The sequence below is a fragment of the Phascolarctos cinereus genome, unplaced genomic scaffold, assembly GCF_003287225.1.
Source record: "Phascolarctos cinereus isolate Bilbo 61053 unplaced genomic scaffold, phaCin_HiC Scaffold_5;HRSCAF=322, whole genome shotgun sequence".
Lineage (NCBI taxonomy): Eukaryota > Metazoa > Chordata > Mammalia > Diprotodontia > Phascolarctidae > Phascolarctos > Phascolarctos cinereus.
Genome location: NW_027555958.1, coordinates 325,758,247 through 325,775,265, shown reverse-complemented (window position 1 = coordinate 325,775,265; position 17,019 = coordinate 325,758,247). Strand labels below are relative to the sequence as shown.

The 17,019-nt window shown below is 41.3% G+C and overlaps 1 protein-coding gene across 6 annotated transcripts in view; it reads right to left on the bottom strand.

Moving 5' to 3' along the window:
* Positions 1–210: 210 nt before the first annotated feature.
* The window catches only part of LOC110211895 (SLAM family member 9-like), a 31,780-nt gene continuing 14,971 nt past the window's right edge, over positions 211–17,019 (bottom strand). Inside the window, exons 2-7 of one of the 6 annotated variants that reach the window (XR_013487273.1) lie at positions 16,198–16,551; positions 8,259–8,552; positions 7,658–7,765; positions 7,289–7,380; positions 1,307–6,831; positions 211–846 (exon numbers count right to left, since the gene is read on the bottom strand). Coding sequence is in view for 5 of the 6 variants with exons in the window: in XM_020991477.2 (XP_020847136.1) it covers positions 6,751–6,831; positions 7,289–7,380; positions 7,658–7,765; positions 8,259–8,552; positions 16,198–16,551 (929 nt within the window). In the remaining variant the exon portion in view is untranslated. Of the gene's footprint in view, positions 6,832–7,288; positions 7,381–7,644; positions 7,766–8,258; positions 8,553–16,197; positions 16,552–17,019 lie in introns of those variants that run through there. The other 5 variants (XM_020991477.2, XM_020991476.2, XM_078156183.1 and 2 more) reach the window with 5 other exon arrangements.

Genomic DNA, 17,019 nt, shown 5'->3' with positions numbered 1-17,019 from the left:
CTGGAAGTTCTTTGCCAGACTTCATGGCAAACCCAAATGAATGATAAAAGTCTACCTGAACTCAGTCCTCAATGATGAGCCTAATCACACCCTCATTATCCCAGTGATTCTTAACACACACACATACACACACACACACACACACACACACACACACACACACAAATTATCACACAACTCTCACAATTTTCGTAAAACAATTTAAAAAAATAATTTTCTCAGTTCATACTTTATTCAAATAAAAATAATAGTTCATTATAATTTAATAAGGAATTACACACAAATCAATAATATAATAACACAGATATGGGTGTTCCTGGAATCATTTGTTATTTTCATATGCATAATTTTAAAAAAAAATAATAACAAAGGGTAGGAGTGGGGACTGGACCTAAAATTTCATTGGTTCAAGAAACTCATGAATAAAGAAACTCCCTTTACTAATGGAGACTGCAACATCTGTGCAACTTAGTCTTAGACAGTTGACTAGGGCATTGAGAGCTTAAATGATTTGACCAGGTTTACACAGCTGATGTGAATTAGAGACAGACCGTGAATCCAGGTCTTTCTAACTCTTTTTGTGCTTCAGTCATTTTTCAGTCATATCTGGCTATTCATATCCCTATTCAGGATTTTCTTGGCAGAGATACTGGAATGGTTTTCCATTTCCTTCTCCAGCTCATTTTACAGATGAGGAAACTGAAGGCAACAGGATTAAGTGACTTCCCAGGGTCACACAGCAGGTAAGTGTCTGAGGCAGGTTTTGAATTCACAAAGATGAGTCTTCTTGTCTCCAGGCCCAGTACTCCGTGCACTATGGCGCCACCTAACCGCCTCTAGATGATTCTAAAGTTCAACAATAATATTACTGTGATGGGCAGGCTTGTTTTTTGTCACAAAGTTTCTCAAAATGTAGCATCATTTATATTGTTGCTATTTGTAATTATTTTTCAACCACTAGTCAAGATGAATGTTTTATCTCTGAACAGCTGCAGCAGAAAACCCCATTTAATACAAATGTAATACTAATAATAGTAACATTTATACCAAACAGAGCATTTATTAAACATTTACTAGTGACAAGCATGGTGCCAAGCACTGAAAACATAAATACAAAGAAAGAAGAACAGTCCCTATTCTCAAGGAATTTACATTCTAAGAAGGGAAGATAACATATAGAAGAGAGGTGAGGGATGCCCATCAATTGGGGAATGGCTAAACAAGGCATGATATATGAATGTAATGTACTATTGTGCTATAAGAAATGATGAGCAGGTGGATTTCAGAAAACCCTGTTAAGACTTACATTAACTGATGCCGAGTGAAGTGAGCAGAACCAGGAGAACATTGTACCCAGTAGCAGGCACACTGTATGATGACCAACTGTGATAGACTCAGGTCTTCTCAGTAATATAGTGATCCTCTACAATTCCAAAAGACTCATGATGGAAAATGCTATCCACATCCAGAGAAAGAACTATGGAGTCTGAATGCAGATCAAAGCATGCTATTTTCATTTTTGGTTTTTTATTTTTTCTTTCTCACAAGTTTTTCCTTTTGTTCTGATTCTCCTTTCATACTATGACTAATGTAGAAATATGATTAATGATTGTACATGTATAATCTATATCAAATTGCTTGCCATCGGGGGGCAGGGGGGAGGAGTGAGTCAGGGAGAAAAATTTGGAACTCAAAATCTTATAAAAGTGAATGTTGAAAGTTATCTTTACATGTAATTGAAAAGAAATACTATGAAGTGGGGGGGGAAATAAAAGAGAGCTGAAAAGGAAATATTGTGGGGGAGTGGATGAGTTGTAAGAATCGGGAGCTTCTAGAGCCTTGTGAGAAGTAAAGGAGTAATCATGGCTGCCTTGGGCACTTTCTCAAATGGAAGTTCCAAGGAGGAATTCACCAAGTGAAAGAGGGGGCCATTAGGTAGAGGGATCTTCCAGGGTGAGAAGAACTTTTGGGTGGAGGAGTCTTCCAGAGGGAGAAGACTGCTTGGCATAATAGAGAAGTCCAGAGAGGCAGGAACAGAGCCAGGAGAGTAGGAAAGGAGTATAATCAATATGGCCAAGTTAATTCACCTGTAGCCAAGATACAATGAGATTTTTAGGTTCAAATTTTATTTCAATATATTATCACTCAATCAGTACTTATTTCTTAAACAGTTATTATTTGCCAGGCATTATGCTGGGCACTGAGTACAAGGTACATGTACAAAGAATTAAACAACCTTTACTCCTAATGAGCTTACATTCTAATGGGGGAGATAACATATACACATAAAATTATATACAACATGAACACCAAGTTAGCAAACATAAACATATACAAAGTAGTTAAGTACAACGTAGTTTGAAAAACCTTCAGCTGATCCATTCATCCTTGGCTGTTATTGCCCTATATCTCTCTTGTCTTGTGGCTAAACTCCTTGAGAAGACCATGTAAAATAAATGCCTTTACTTCCCTTCCTGTCTCTTCTAAACTCTTGGAAGTTTGGCTTCCCACTTCATCATTCAGCTGAAATTACTCTCTCCAAAATTACCAGTGATCTCTTAATTACCATGTCTAATGGTCCTTTCTCAATCCTCATTCTTCCTGACCTCTCTGAGTCCTCTGGCAATGTCCCTCACTTTCTTGTCCTTGATTCTATCTCCTCTCTGCTTTCTTAGCACTGCTTTCTCCTGATCCTCCTACCTATCTGACCACTCCTCAGTCTCCTTTGTTAAATCTTCATCCATGTCACTACCACTAACATGAGTGTCCTACAAAACTCTTCTCTTCTCCCTCTCTCTACACTTCATTTGGTGATCTCATCAGCTCCCATGTACCCAATTTTCATCTCCGTTCACTTCTGGGCAGTTAGGTGGTGCAGTGGATAGAGTGCTGAGCCTGAAATCAAGAAAATTCCTCTTACTGGGTTCAAATCTAGCCTCAGACACGTAATAGCTGTGTGACCCTGGGCAAGTCACTTAACTCTGTTTGCCTCAGTTCTTCACCTGTAAAATGAGCCGAAGAAAGAAATGGCAAACGACTCCACTATCTTTCCCAAGAAAACCCCAAATGGAGTCATGAAGAGTCAGACACAACTAAAGAACAACTGATGCTCACTTCTGCATACTTCCCTCTTAGCTCACTATCCTGTCTGCTCCAACTCCACAATGGTTGTTTTGTCCCATAAAGATCCCCCTCCCCATCTGCTTTTTACCTTCTGTTTGTTATCTTCACCCATTAAAACCTAAGTTCCTTGGTAGTAGGGACCATCTTGTTTTCTTGTTTTCATAACTCCAGCACTTTTACATCCTCACTATATTACAGTGCTTGGCACAAAGTAAGACTTGTTAAATATTTTATCTAATCTAATCTATGCAGGTGATTCTCGGATCTATTTTTCCAGCCCTGACCTCTCTTCTGAATTTTAATCTCACTTCTTTCACTGCCTATAGGACACCTCAAACTGAATTTCCTATAGACATCTTAAACTCAACATGCCAAAACTGAGCTCATATTTCCCCCCAACCCACCACCTTCCATGCTTTCCTATTATTGTCAAGGATACCATCATTCTCCCAGTCACCCAGACTCACAACCTTGGTGTCATCCTTGACTCCTCAATCTCTCTCAGCCACCCCTCCCGCCCCATTACATCCAATCTGTTGCCAAGTCCTATCAGTTGTCCCATCACAACATCTCTCATACATGTCCCCTACTCTCTTCTAACACCATCATCTACCTAATGCAGGCCATCTTCACCTCACTAATGGACTATTGAAATAGCTTGTTCTGGGGCAGCTAGGTGGTGCAGTGGGTAGAGCACCGGCCCTGGATTCAGGAAGACCTGAGTTCAAATCTGGCATCAGACACATGACACTAGCTGTGTGACTCTGGGCAAGTCACTTAACCCCCTTGCCTAGCCAAAAAAAAAATGCCTTGTTCCTTGTCTCCCTGTCTCAACTGTCTCCCTACTCCAGTCCATCTTCCATTTCCCCCTCAAAGTGATCTTCCTAAAGTATAGGCTTGACCATGTCACCCCTACTCAATAAACTCCAATGACTCCCTGTTACCTTCAGGATCAAATCTAAAACCCTGTTGGTTTTTAAAGTCCTTCATAACCTGATGCCTTCCTAGCTCCAGTTTTATCACATTTTACTCCCTCAGTTACATTGGCCTCCTTGCTGCTCTTCCCACAAGACGCTCCATGGTGACCCCATGGCTTTTCACTGGATGTCCCCCATGCCTGGAATATTCTCCCTCTTTGTCTTCAACTTGCAGGTAAAATATCAGTGTCTCCCCTCTAAGATAACCTCCAATTTACCCTGTAAATACATGCATTTGTTTTATGTACATAGTTGTTTGCATGTTATCTTCCCCATTAGAATGTGAGCTCCTCAAGTTCATGGACTATTTTTGCCTATTTTTATATCCCTAATTCTTAGCATAGTGCCTGGCACATATTAAGTACTTAATAACTGTTTGTTTACTTAATTTGACTTGGCATTTAGCATTTAGGGGTACACATGCCCCTATGCAGTCCTCCTTCCCACCTGCATACATACATACATATATATTTTATACATGTACATCTTTGCTGGAAAGAGATAAGAGGCATATATGAGCAAAGATAGCATTTTGTTGAAAAGTTTTTCAATTGTGTATGACTCTTCATGACATAGTTTGAGGTTTTATTGGCAGAGATATTGGAATGGTTTGCCATTTCCTTCTCCACCTCATTTTACAGATGAGGAAACTGAGGTAAACAGGATTAAGTGACTTTCCCAAGATCATACAGCTAGTGTCTGAAACTGGATTTGACCTCAGAAACATGAGTCTTCTTGACTCCAGGCCCAGCATTCTATCCACTGTGCCATCTCTCTACCCAAAGCTGGCATAGGCAAGCATTCTCCCCAGTGGGGAGGATGGAAATTTTGGGTTAATGTGTATGTAACCCTCGGCTCAAAGAGCCAATTGCATTAGACTCTCTCCTCATTGGTGGAGAATGATTACTGAATGCCCCCTGCCTGTGTGAGGCACAAGTGAAATTGGTTAGAGTGGGAGAGAAGAAAGATCTGGGTTCTTCTGGCTTCCATATAAGAGAGAGAAGATACACAATTCCCATCTCTCTTCAGGTTGCTAAAGGGAGAGAAAGACTGGGAAGAAATTGACGTGTAGAGAATCCAACAGTCATTATCATGTCCCTAGTCCCCATTTGCTGCACTAGAGACTTTGGGAAATTTCCCCTTGGGTGAGAACTGAGAGCCTCTCTTGGTGGAGGTAAGTTATCTTTCTTCCAATAGAAAAGCTCATTCTTTCTGTCTGATATATATCCTCCTCTACTTCCTATGTCCTCCTTTCTCTGATTTCTGTTTGGTCTCAGCTTGGATAAATGGGTTTCTTTGCTATTTGCTATGTGAATTAATTGTGGACCTGGCATGTGGTAGCAAGGGGGTCAAGCCTTGCATATAGAACTTGGGATACTCTTTCCCCATTAAGTAATAACAATCAGGAATTTATCTTGAACCTAAAAACTTCTTCCTCTAGATGAGTCATATTTAATGGAGCAAATAGATATTGTTCTAGCCCAGTAATTCTCTCTCTGAGAGGGCAGAGTAGCCAACCTCCAAACCCAACCTCCTGCTTCCTTTCTTGGCAGGAATCATGCTTAGAGAAGGGGGAGGGGGAGAAAATAAAAATATCTACTCTTGCCTCCCTGCAAGCAACTTCTAGACAGACCAAGGTGGACATACAAAGTTACATGGGCAAAAGTAATAGCACTACACATGCACACGCATACACACACACATACAGCCTTTATGTGTGTAAATTGATTCACATCTATGGTACATTTAAGAGGTACATTTATGCAATAGGGTCTGAACTCAAAGTGATTCTGTACTCTGTAGTTACAAAATGGTTCATATTATACCTCCGGTTAGAGCACAAAATTCTCTAGCAATAGGCTAAGGGTCGCATTCCTGGCCCTATGCTAGGAAAGATTCCTCTCTCCTAATGGCTCCCATTGTACACTCAAGTGATAAACAAAGGGGAACCCAGAAATACAAAGACAGTGTCAACCACAAGTGCTTATGAGAAATAATATTAAATCTGGCAAATGTATTCTTTAACAAGATAAATTGAAGAAAAACCTAAAAGGAAGTAAGGCTGAAGCAGGGTACAACATTCTATTCTTCCTCTCTTAGCTAGCTTGTTTCTCTCTGTGATCCTGCTACTAGGACAAGCACCCTCAATAAAGCATACAGACATCTCCTAGTTTAACCATTTAAATGAAGGTCACCTTTCATGGTCTTAAAGAAAGGAACTACAGATGTGTCAGGCAGCCCAGTTCACATCGCTGTGTAGGACAACCTCTGTCTCTCCCTTTTGTCCTTCCTCATTCTCTTCAAGAGCACCCCCCCGACAAACTTCCACTGTAACCGTGCCTGAAAAATTCTATACCCTCCTCCTTGCAAGGGCTGATCTCAAGTTAGTTTCCTTTCTTCCTAAATTAAGAAGAATTGCAAATACCAGAGATGTTTTGCAGCTGGCCCACCCCTTGTCAGGGGTAGTTACATGTGAATGAGAAGATCTTAGAAAGCCCAAACAGGTAGGGGAAATACTTTCAAATACATTGACATGTTGGGAGAGGGGTTATAGGCTTGCATGCTAGAGGCCCTGAGCTCTTTTTTTATATCCCATACCAGCTTAAATGTTTAGAATCTCCCCCACTTTAGCCTCATTACCAGAGCATTGTTAGGATGTCTTCTGGATCTCACTGTAAACGGTAGAGGGAAGCTCCCTCTCCGGTGGCTGCTGCTCACAAGCTTCTTCACACTAGAAGATAAGAGAGATATTGGGACTTGGGTGGTAGTGGAGGAATAAAATTGGAGATTTGGGGAGGGACATAGAGCCAGGTCTCTAGCAGGGACTGGAGAAACACACAGTGATTTCTATTTATTTTGTGTCCCTACAGCACCCAGCATAGAGCCATCTATATCAGAGAACATAGGATGGTCATAGAATGTAACTGACTACCCCAATTGCCTCACAAAAAAAAAAAAAAAGACTGTGACTGACTTTGGGAAAAATTTGGACCCGAAGAGGGGCACAATGACTTGCCCCAAAATCATACAACTAGAATTGAACTGAAGTCTCCCAGGCCAGCACTCTTTCCACTACAGCATCCTGACTATAGGGCAGAAGGGACAGGAGGTGTGATGCCTGTGGGAGCAAAGAACCAAAGGAAAGGAGGGCTTTAGGAAGCTGTTAGGAGTTCCCAACCCTCAGTCACCTGGTTCTGGACCTCAGGAGGCCTGTCTGGGCTCAACACTGCATAGTAGATGCTGTTATCACTATTTCTCTGATTTTTTGAAGAATCCATAACTGAATGAATAAATAGAGAAGACAGAAGTTTGATTCTCCCCGCACTCTGAGAGGTGGCATCCCAACTCCCTCTCCGCAGCCCCAGCAGAGACCTAGGGCTCCCTGCCTCTGTGAGGCTTTGGCTCAACTTCCTCTAGCTGCCCAACAGGTTTCCCCACACACACACTTTTAGAGTAAATGTCACACACCCTTCAGGCACCACCTTAGTCCAAATCTAGCAGGGGAGGGACCCCTAATTAAGAAGGAAAAGGAGAAGATCCTTGCCTTCAACCAATACCTTCATTCTTCTTTTCTTTTCTTCTGCAGATCCACAGTCCAATCCCCAGGATCCCCAACAATATGAGCAGAAGGAAAATTCCAATCTGCCAGTGCTGCTTTGAGAGATCTGACACGAGCCAGCCATTAGAGAACAGGAGAGGTAAGAACAGGAAGGAAATGGGAGAGATTCCAATTTAAGGGGATAAGAGAGGGGAGACTTGGCTGCCAGAATGGTGATAAATGGCCAAGAGAGGGAAGGGCAGGGAAGCAACATTTGGGTGTAATTTATTTCAGTTCAACAAAAATTAAGTACCTGGCTGCCTGAGAGGATAGCGGTACTTTTTTTTTTCTTCTGTGAGGCAATAGGGTTAAGTGACTTGCCTAGTGTCACACAGCTAGTAAGTATCATGTGTCTGAGGCTGGATTTGAACTCAAATATCAGTATTTTCAATAGAAATACCTAGTTGGAGGCTAGAGAAATTTACCAGCCCTCTGCCCCTTTCCCCAAGGTCCCCCCAACTTATATGGCTACCCTTCTCTTCCTCCTTGATTCCTTCCACACCACCAGCTTCCCCCTACATCCTCCCCCCGACCCCCCCACCCAAGAAGGCCATACTCACTCGAATTCTTGCAGGCATCACGAAGGTATAACGTGGAGTTTTTCTGCTCTGCAAGGTTCTTGGCTATGCAGGTGAGAGAGGAATCCTGGACACCCCGTGGCAGGGACAGATTCAGTATACCAGAGTTAGAGAGCAGCCCTAGTCTCTCCTGTGATAGTATGTTAGGGATATCTCCACTTTCCCAGGTCACTGTCACCTCCTTAGTGGCCCCTAGGACTGGGCATGCTAAGGTGAGGTTGCACCAATCTGATGTCAGGAAATTTGAGAGTACCTTGATCTCGGGGAAGATGGGCTCTGAGAACAAAAGAGAGATTAAGACTCAAATATAATAGTGGACTGGCCAAACCCAGCCTTCACAACCAGGAGTAGCTTGTTTGGCCTACATAATCCCTGCTGTGAAGAGATGGACTTTTAATTTGCTGTTGAGCCTGAACTGGGTGTGCATTGGAAAGTCAAATACGTCCAGCCTTTTTTTTCCTGCCTGGCTCATTCAAGTTAAGGAAGACATACCATGAGATTCTGTATGGGAAGAGGCCCCATACCCTCCTCACTAGGTGTGCCATGTGGCCTGTGAACATGGGCCTCTGGTCTTTTCTTCACAGCAGTTCTTCTTTCCTGATTTTAGGTGAAGGACTATTGGAGATGACTATGACCTTGTGATCTTCTGAAGTTTGGGAGAGTGAGCCATCCCAAGTCCAGTGACACAAGTCTAGGCCAGAGTTTGCTGCCTGGTAGCAAGCAAAACTCCAAGGAATGAAAACCAAACAGAGGGGTGCCTAAGACACTAACCTCTCCATTGCTTATGATGAATGTAGAAATGAATTTGGTGCAGTGAATGTTCACAGAAGTGACTCTAAGACTGAGTCTACTCTCCCCCAAAACTTCAGAAGTCTAAGAGAAAGTGTACCCCCTGGGATTTTTGGGGGGGGCCGGAAGGGAATATTTATCCATCTCTTCTTACATCTTCTCAGAAAATAACCCTTTGTAAAGGATAACTGATGAAAATTGGTTAAATGATACTGAGAAATTACTTACTAGTAATTATCCTTTGGGAAAACACTGGAATGGGAGCTTAAGCCAATAGCATTAGAAAAGAGTTTACACCCCACCCCCAGTATCTCAGGGATTCCTCTAGAACCCTGAGGACATGTAGTGCCTTGCAGTGGCTCTTAACTCACCAATGTGAGTGAGAGTTGGAATGAGAATCCTCAGAGCTTTATAAAAGCTACACAAGGATAGAGAAGCTTCTAGACAAGGTTTCACAAGTGTCTGATCAAATGATACCAAAGTACTTTCCTCTCATTTTTTAAAGATGGAAACAGAAGCCATGGAAGACTAAGGCACAGGTGAACCAAGGGAATCGGAGACAAGATGTCCTCTCTTCCCTTGCCTGCTTGGTGGTATTCCCCGAGGGCAGTTTGGCAACTCTTTCAGAGGCACAAGGGAAAGGAGGGAAAGCATTTGCTAAGTGCCTACTATGTGCTAGGCACTGTGCTAAGCATTTTACAACTAATATATTATCTAATCCTCACAACAACCCTGTAATCAAGGTGCTACTATTATCCCATTTTATAGTTAAGGAAACTGAGTCAGATAGCAGTTAAGTGACTTGCCTAGAGTACCCAGGTACTAAATGTCTGGGGCCATATTTGAACTCAAGTCTCTCTAACTCCAGTTCCAGGGCTCTATCCATGGCACCACCTAGCTCTGAGGAAAGGACCTCAGAGATCAACCAGTGCCATCAGTTTCTCTTCAAAAATTTCCTCTACACAGCATTTCTTAAACTGTGGGTTACATGGTGCAGCTAGGTGGCACAGTGGATAGAGCACCAGCCCTGGAGTCAGGAGGGCCTGAGTTCAAATCCAGCCTCAATGCAAACACTTGACACTTAGTAGCTGTGTGACCTTGGGCAAGTCATGTAACCCCAATTGCCTAAAAATTAAAATTAAAAAATTTTTTAAAACTGTGGGTTGCAACCCCATATGGAATCAAGAAAAATTTGGCAACAGTAAAAGATTTCTGAATGCACAACTACCAAATACTAATTAAAAATCAGATGTGTAATGAACGTGAGATACTCCTGGCAGCACTTGCCCTTTTTTCATTGCTCAACTTCACTGAAGCCTTGGCTCTGAACACACAGCATTCGCACTTAGCACTGCCCATGCCCTCAGGCCAACTGCCAAGACATGAAAAGGGGTCTCAAGTGGAAAAAGTTCAAGAAGCCCTGTTCTACGACATACCTGATACAAGGTCATCTTCTTGAAGCTTTTTTCTTGAAGAACTCTAGTGAGGGAGAAAGAAATGCCTCCTAACGCAGCCTTTTCCTACTTTTGGATGATTCTAATTATTAGAAAGTTTATTTCCTGCTTCAAGTTTTATTGTTGTTCAATCATTTTTCAGTTGTATCCAATTCTTCATGACCCCATTTGGGGTTTTCTTGGCAAAAATACTGCAGTGGTTTGCCGTTTCCATATCTAGTTCATTTTACAAATAAGGAAACTGTGCCAAGCAGGGTTAAGTGACTTGCCCAGGGTCACACAGCTACTAAGTGTCTGAGACTGGATTTGAACTCACAAAGTTGAGTCTTCTTAACTCTAGGCCCAGTGCTCTGTCTACTGCACCACTTAGCTGTCCTGCATGCTACAAGTTTAAATTTGTCCATTGGAAGAACAAAAAGTGGAAAATATCAAGGGAATTAATGGAAAAAATGCAAAGGAAGGTGGCCTAGTTGTACCAGATTTAAAACTACATTGTAAAGTGGCAATCATCAAAACTATTTGGTGCTGGCTAAGAAATAGAGTGATAGATCAGTGGAATAGGGTAAGTACACAAGACACAGTAGTAAATGACTATAGTAATCTACTGTTTGATAAACCCAAAGGCTCTGGCTTCTGGGATAAAAACTCACTATTTGACAAAAACTACTGGGAAAACTGGAAAAGAATACGGCAGAAGCTACACATAGAACAACATCTCACATTCTATACCAAGATAAGGTCAAAATAGGTACATGATTTAGACATAAGGAATGACATATGAGCAAATTAGGAGGGCAAAGAATAGTTTACTTGTCAAATCTATGGAGAACAGAAGAATTTATAACCAAACAAGAGAGAACATTATGAAATGCAAAATGAATAATTTTGATTACATTAAATTAAAAAGCTTTTGCACAAACAAAACCAATACAACCAAGATTAGAAGGAAAGCAAGAAGCTGGGAAACAATTTTTACAGCCAGTGTTTCTGATAAAGGCCTCATTTCTCAAATATATAGAGAACTGAATTAAATTTATAAGAATACAAGTCAGTCCCTAATTGATAAATGATCGAAGGATATGAACAAGCAGTTTTCAGATGAAGAAATCAAAGCTATCTATAGTCATATGGGAAAAAATGCTCTAAATCACTATTGATTAGAGAAATGCAAATTAAAAAAACTCTGAGGTAGCACATCACACCTATTAGATTGGCTAATATGACAGAAAAGGAAAATGATAAATGTTGGAGAAGATGTAGGAAAACTGGGACACTAATGCATTGTTGGTGGAAGTGCGAACTGATCCAACCGTTCTGGAGAATAATTTGGAACCATGCCCAAAGGGCTATAAAACTGTGCATACCTTTTGATCCAGCAATACCACTACTAGGTCTATATCCCAAGAGATCATGAAAATGGGAAAAGGACCCACATGCACAAAAATATTTGTAGTAGCTATTTTTGTGGTGGCCAAGAATTGGAAATTGTGGGGAGAATGGCTGAACAAGTTGTGGTATGTGAATGTAATGGAATACTATTGCTCTGTGAGAAATGATGAGCAGGTGGATTTCAGAAAAACCTGGAAAGACTTCTATGAACTAATGCTAAGTGAAGTGAGCAGAGCCAGAAGAACATTATACATGGTAAGAACAACATTGTGAGATGATCAACTATGACAGACTTGGCTCTTCTCAGCAGTACAATGATCCTAGACAAATCCAAAAGACTCATGATGGAAAATGCTATCCACATCCAGAGAAAGAACTATGGAGTCTGAATGCAGATCAAAACATACTATTTCCACTTTTTGTTTGTTTCTTTGTCTTTTCTTTCTCATGACTTTTCCCCTTTGTTCTGATTCTCCTTTCACAACATGACTAATGTGGAAACGTGTTTAACATGACTGTACATATATAACCTATATCAGATTGCTTGCTGTCTGGGGGAGCAGGGAAAGAAAAGAAGGAGGGAGAAAAATTTGGAACTCAGAATCTTATAAAAATGAATGTTGAAAACTATCTTTACATGTAACTGGAAAAAAATAAAATGCTATTAAATGTAAAAAAAATAAACTTGTCCATTTGCAACTTCTATTCATTGCTCCTTTCTGCCCATGGTGCCAAACAAATGTTTTCTTCTTCAATATGATTTCTTCTTCAGTGACATCTCTTCAAAAACTTGAAGACCTTACTGGCTGTGTGACCCTGGGCAAGTCACTTAACCCCAATTGCCTTGCCAAAAAACAAACAAACAAACAAAACTTGAAGACTATGGGAGTTGTACTCGAAAATATATTAATTTTGGCCATTGCTTCGTTCTCTGACCCTACTCCCCTTTCCAAGGACTCACATACCCCAGAGGGGTATACCCCATAATTTGGAAAACTCTGAACTAGATAAATTCTAGGGGGCCCTTTCAGCTCTAAATTCTACCACACAGACACCCCCCCCCCACATACACAGCCATGAAGACAGTCTAATAGAAAAGAACTAGAAACCCTATGACTTAGAGGACTACAGAGAGGTTGAGGAGAATGAGGATTGAGAAAAAGCCATTGGATCTGATCATTGGCAACTTTTGAGAGCAGTTTCAGTTGAATGATGAGATTGGAATCCAAATTGTAAGGGATTAAGTAGAGAGGGAGAGGAAAGAAAGTGGAGGAATCTATGATAGATGACCTTCTCCAGGAGTTCAGAAACAAAGGACAGAAGAGATTTAGGATAATAGTTATCAGGGATAAAAGGATCAAGTGAGGTTTTTGAGAATGGAGGAGACATGGATATGAATGTAGGCAGCAAGTGGGAGGGAGAGATTGAAAATAAGTGATAGTGGAGATAACAGATGGGTCAGTCTGCTGGAAGAGACAGGATGGGATGGGATCATCAGTCTCGTGCTCACCCTGGTGATTTTATGTTTCACCTCATGGGGTGAAAGTACTCATGATAGTTATAAGATCTCTATCATTCTCAGAGTAAATGACTATTTATCTCTATCTCTGTCTCTGTGTGTCCACTAGGACTAGTTGGTCTAAGAGGTATAGATAATGTGAATATTGTCCATTAAAATAGTCTCTAAGCCCTATCTTACAGGTAAAAGCCTACTTCTTTCATGGACTTGCTATACTTCACAGATCCCTCATGACAGGACCTTGGTATAATGAATTTTTCTTCTCATCACCACTTTGCATTAGGAGACCCGCTGTAAACCTCAAAGATATGGCATCGATTGAGTGAAGTGAGCAGAACCAGAACCTTGTAAACAGTACCAGTAATACTGTGTGATGATCAACTATGATTGACTTAGCTATTCTCAGCAATACAATGATTCAAGAAAATTCCAAAAAACTCAGGATGGAAAATGCTATCCACATCCAGAGAAAGAACTGATAGAATCTGACTGCAGATTGAAGCATACTATCTTCACTTTTTCATTGGTTTTTTTTCCCTTTTGTTCGGCTTCTTCTTTCACAGCATGACTAATATGGAAATATGTTTTACGTGATTGCACATGTATAACCTACATCAGATTGCTTGCCATCTTAGGAAAGGAAAGGGGAAAGAGAAGGGAGAAAAATTTGGAACTCAAAATCTTCAAAAAATGAATGTTGAAAATTGTTAAATTAAAAAATAAAAAGATGTGGCATCACCTATCACACAGACCAGACTGTGAGCCTTTGAGACTTAGTCTTTCTAAAAGAAGAAGAGAAGTTTAGAATTTCTGGGTTTTGTGTTCCTCCACTTTTTGTGTTTTGTTTTTGGTTTTGTCTTGTTTGTCTTTGTTTTTTCCCTTTTTTCCCTTAATACTGTCCATATTAAGAGGACTCTCTAGTCAAAAACTTAAGACTTGGTCTTTCTGAAAAGGGAGAAGAAAGGCCTAGAATTTCTGGGTTTTGCTCTCCGTGGTCTTTTGGGTTTCTTCTTTCTTTTCCCCTATTCCCCCTGCCTTAATACTACCTCTGACAAGAGGACTATACCATCATATAAATAGTGGAAATTCCTTTAGAAGATTCTAAAGACCTTGCCACCCAGGGGTAGTATATGATAGGACCCATGTTTGACAGATGCAGCTTCCTGGTGTGGGGACATAAAAGGTGCCAGCCACATGCAGTCAGGGCTTCTTAGACTTGGTGTTTGCCTGAGACTTCACAAGTTACCATACTGTGATGACCTACTGACCAGATGCATTTCCAAATGGAGATGAGGGGAGAAGCTAAGTGCTACAATATCCTTGTTGCATATTCTTGCTGTTACTAAATGTTCAGTGACTTGTAAGTACCTCATATCAGCCCAGCATCATCATGCATTTCCCATCAACTGCTCCACTTGGTTTTAATTCCATGAACATCAAGACTCCCCCAGGGTGAGCTCATCACCTGAAATCTTATCATCATGGAGACTGATTCACTTTTGATACTCAGCATCCTCAGTTGTCTCTCCCCCTCTGATTGGAAGATAGAGCAATAAAGTTCTCCCTAAATTTCACTTTACAGAGGGCTCAGAATTTTCCAGCTAATTTAATTTTTCATCAGTTGCATTGCTTGGTTTGGACTCCGCACACACGTACCCCTAGGCAGGCATCTACCTGGAAGACCTCCATCACCCCCCCCCTTTCAGCTTCCTTTTGTGTATTATTTTCTTTCATTCCATTGTGAGGTCTTTGAGAGCTGAGGTTGTCTTTCTTTTTTTTTTTATTGATATCCCTAGTCGTTACTTAGCACAATGCCTGGCACCTAGTAGGTGCTTAATAAATGTTTATTGACTATTGACATCACACCCGAACTGAGATGGTGCTGTTGTTACAACTGTACCTCCAACACCCAGGTCACAGCCACAGCCACAGAAAAGAACCGACATCACATGATGTATTTGTGATAGAAAAAGAGTTTAAGCAGATGGTCAGATGTTATAACACCACATGGACTAGGAACATTATATCAGGTTCCCTGAACGAATGTGATTATTCAAAAACATATCTCTGCTGGGGCAACTACGTGGCTCAGTGAATAGAGCACTGGCACTGGATTCAGGAGGACCTGAGTGAGTTCAAATCAGGCCTTAGACATATAACACTTACTAGCTGTGTGACCCTAGGCAAGTCACTTAACCCCATTGCCTAGCCAAAAAACAAACAAACAAACAAACAAACAAACATCTCTGCTTTGGAGGGCTTAGGTTCAATTACATCCAGGCTGCCTCTGCTCTTGATATCCCCCAGAACCTATCTTTTTCTGGAATCTTCCATATTTGGAAATTTCAAAAAGCCAGACTCTTGCCAGCCAATCTCCAGGGTCTCCCCTTCTTCTGATATCAGAGACAGGAAATCGATCAGAGCCACCTAGCTGCCTCATAGGGATACTTACACAAATGCTTGAAGATCAATTGAACTCCATCTGGTATTTCTATTTCCATTCAAATTCATTCTTGCCTTCTTTAGATTCTAGAGACAGGGAGCACAAATTCTGGGGGCCTTGACACACATACATATTCCCTTCAAATAATGGGGAAAGAAACCCTCATTGCTATACCTGTCAAAGAAACTGGAAGATGAGATGAGACTGAGTTTGGTAGCTCCTAGGGAAAAGGGCTATGTGACAAGAGGAGGTATAAACTTTCTCAAGTGGAGCCTGGGCTGTCTCAGGGGCTGGTCTTGGGGTTCTCAGTATATTACCCTCACTTACCATTAACAGAGAGAAAGAAGCTTTGATCATAGAGTTTTGCTGTAGAATATTGGACTCGAGCTCTATAGCACCCATGATCCTCAAAGGTGAGATTCCCAATACTCAGGGATGTCATATCAGATGTCACACGGACTCTCTGCTCATATCTGTTCTTGGGATTCTCCCATGCTAGAGACTCATCTTCAGGCTTGAAGTGAAACAGAATCTGATGACTTTCATTAGATTCAAAGCTCCATGTGATCATTTTGATCTTTTCTCCTGAGCTTATATTCAAGTAAAACAGGATGGAACCTCCCTTGACCCCATGCAGAGAAGTCTGAATTCCAGAACTCTGAGCTCCAGAGGTCCAGGCACCTGAGAGGATGGGAAATAGAGAACAGGGATCAGTGCTATTTACTTACCTAGAGCTCATCACAGCATCTCAGACTCCCTCAGTCAGAAGAACTGGTCATCTAGTTCATCCCTGTATATTAGGACAGCACTGTCCTAAACAAGCCCCACTTTAGGAAAAGGGTGCAGATGTAGAAGTTCTCCTCACCAAGGGGCTGCACAGGGCAACACCAGAACCAGAGAATTCACTTACAGCCAGCAACTGTCATAAAGCATGAGCCCCCACCATGTGGTGCAGAGGAACGAAACTGGACCAGGAGCCAGAAGACCTAGATTTAAGAACCAGCTTCACTACTTACATGAGACCTTGGGCAAATCACTAAACCTCTTTTGGCCTTGATTTCCTCATCTCTAAATGGGGACAATAATCCTCCCACAAGTATCTTTGCCAGGTTATTTTAAGGGTCAAATGAGAGCATGTATGTAAAGTGT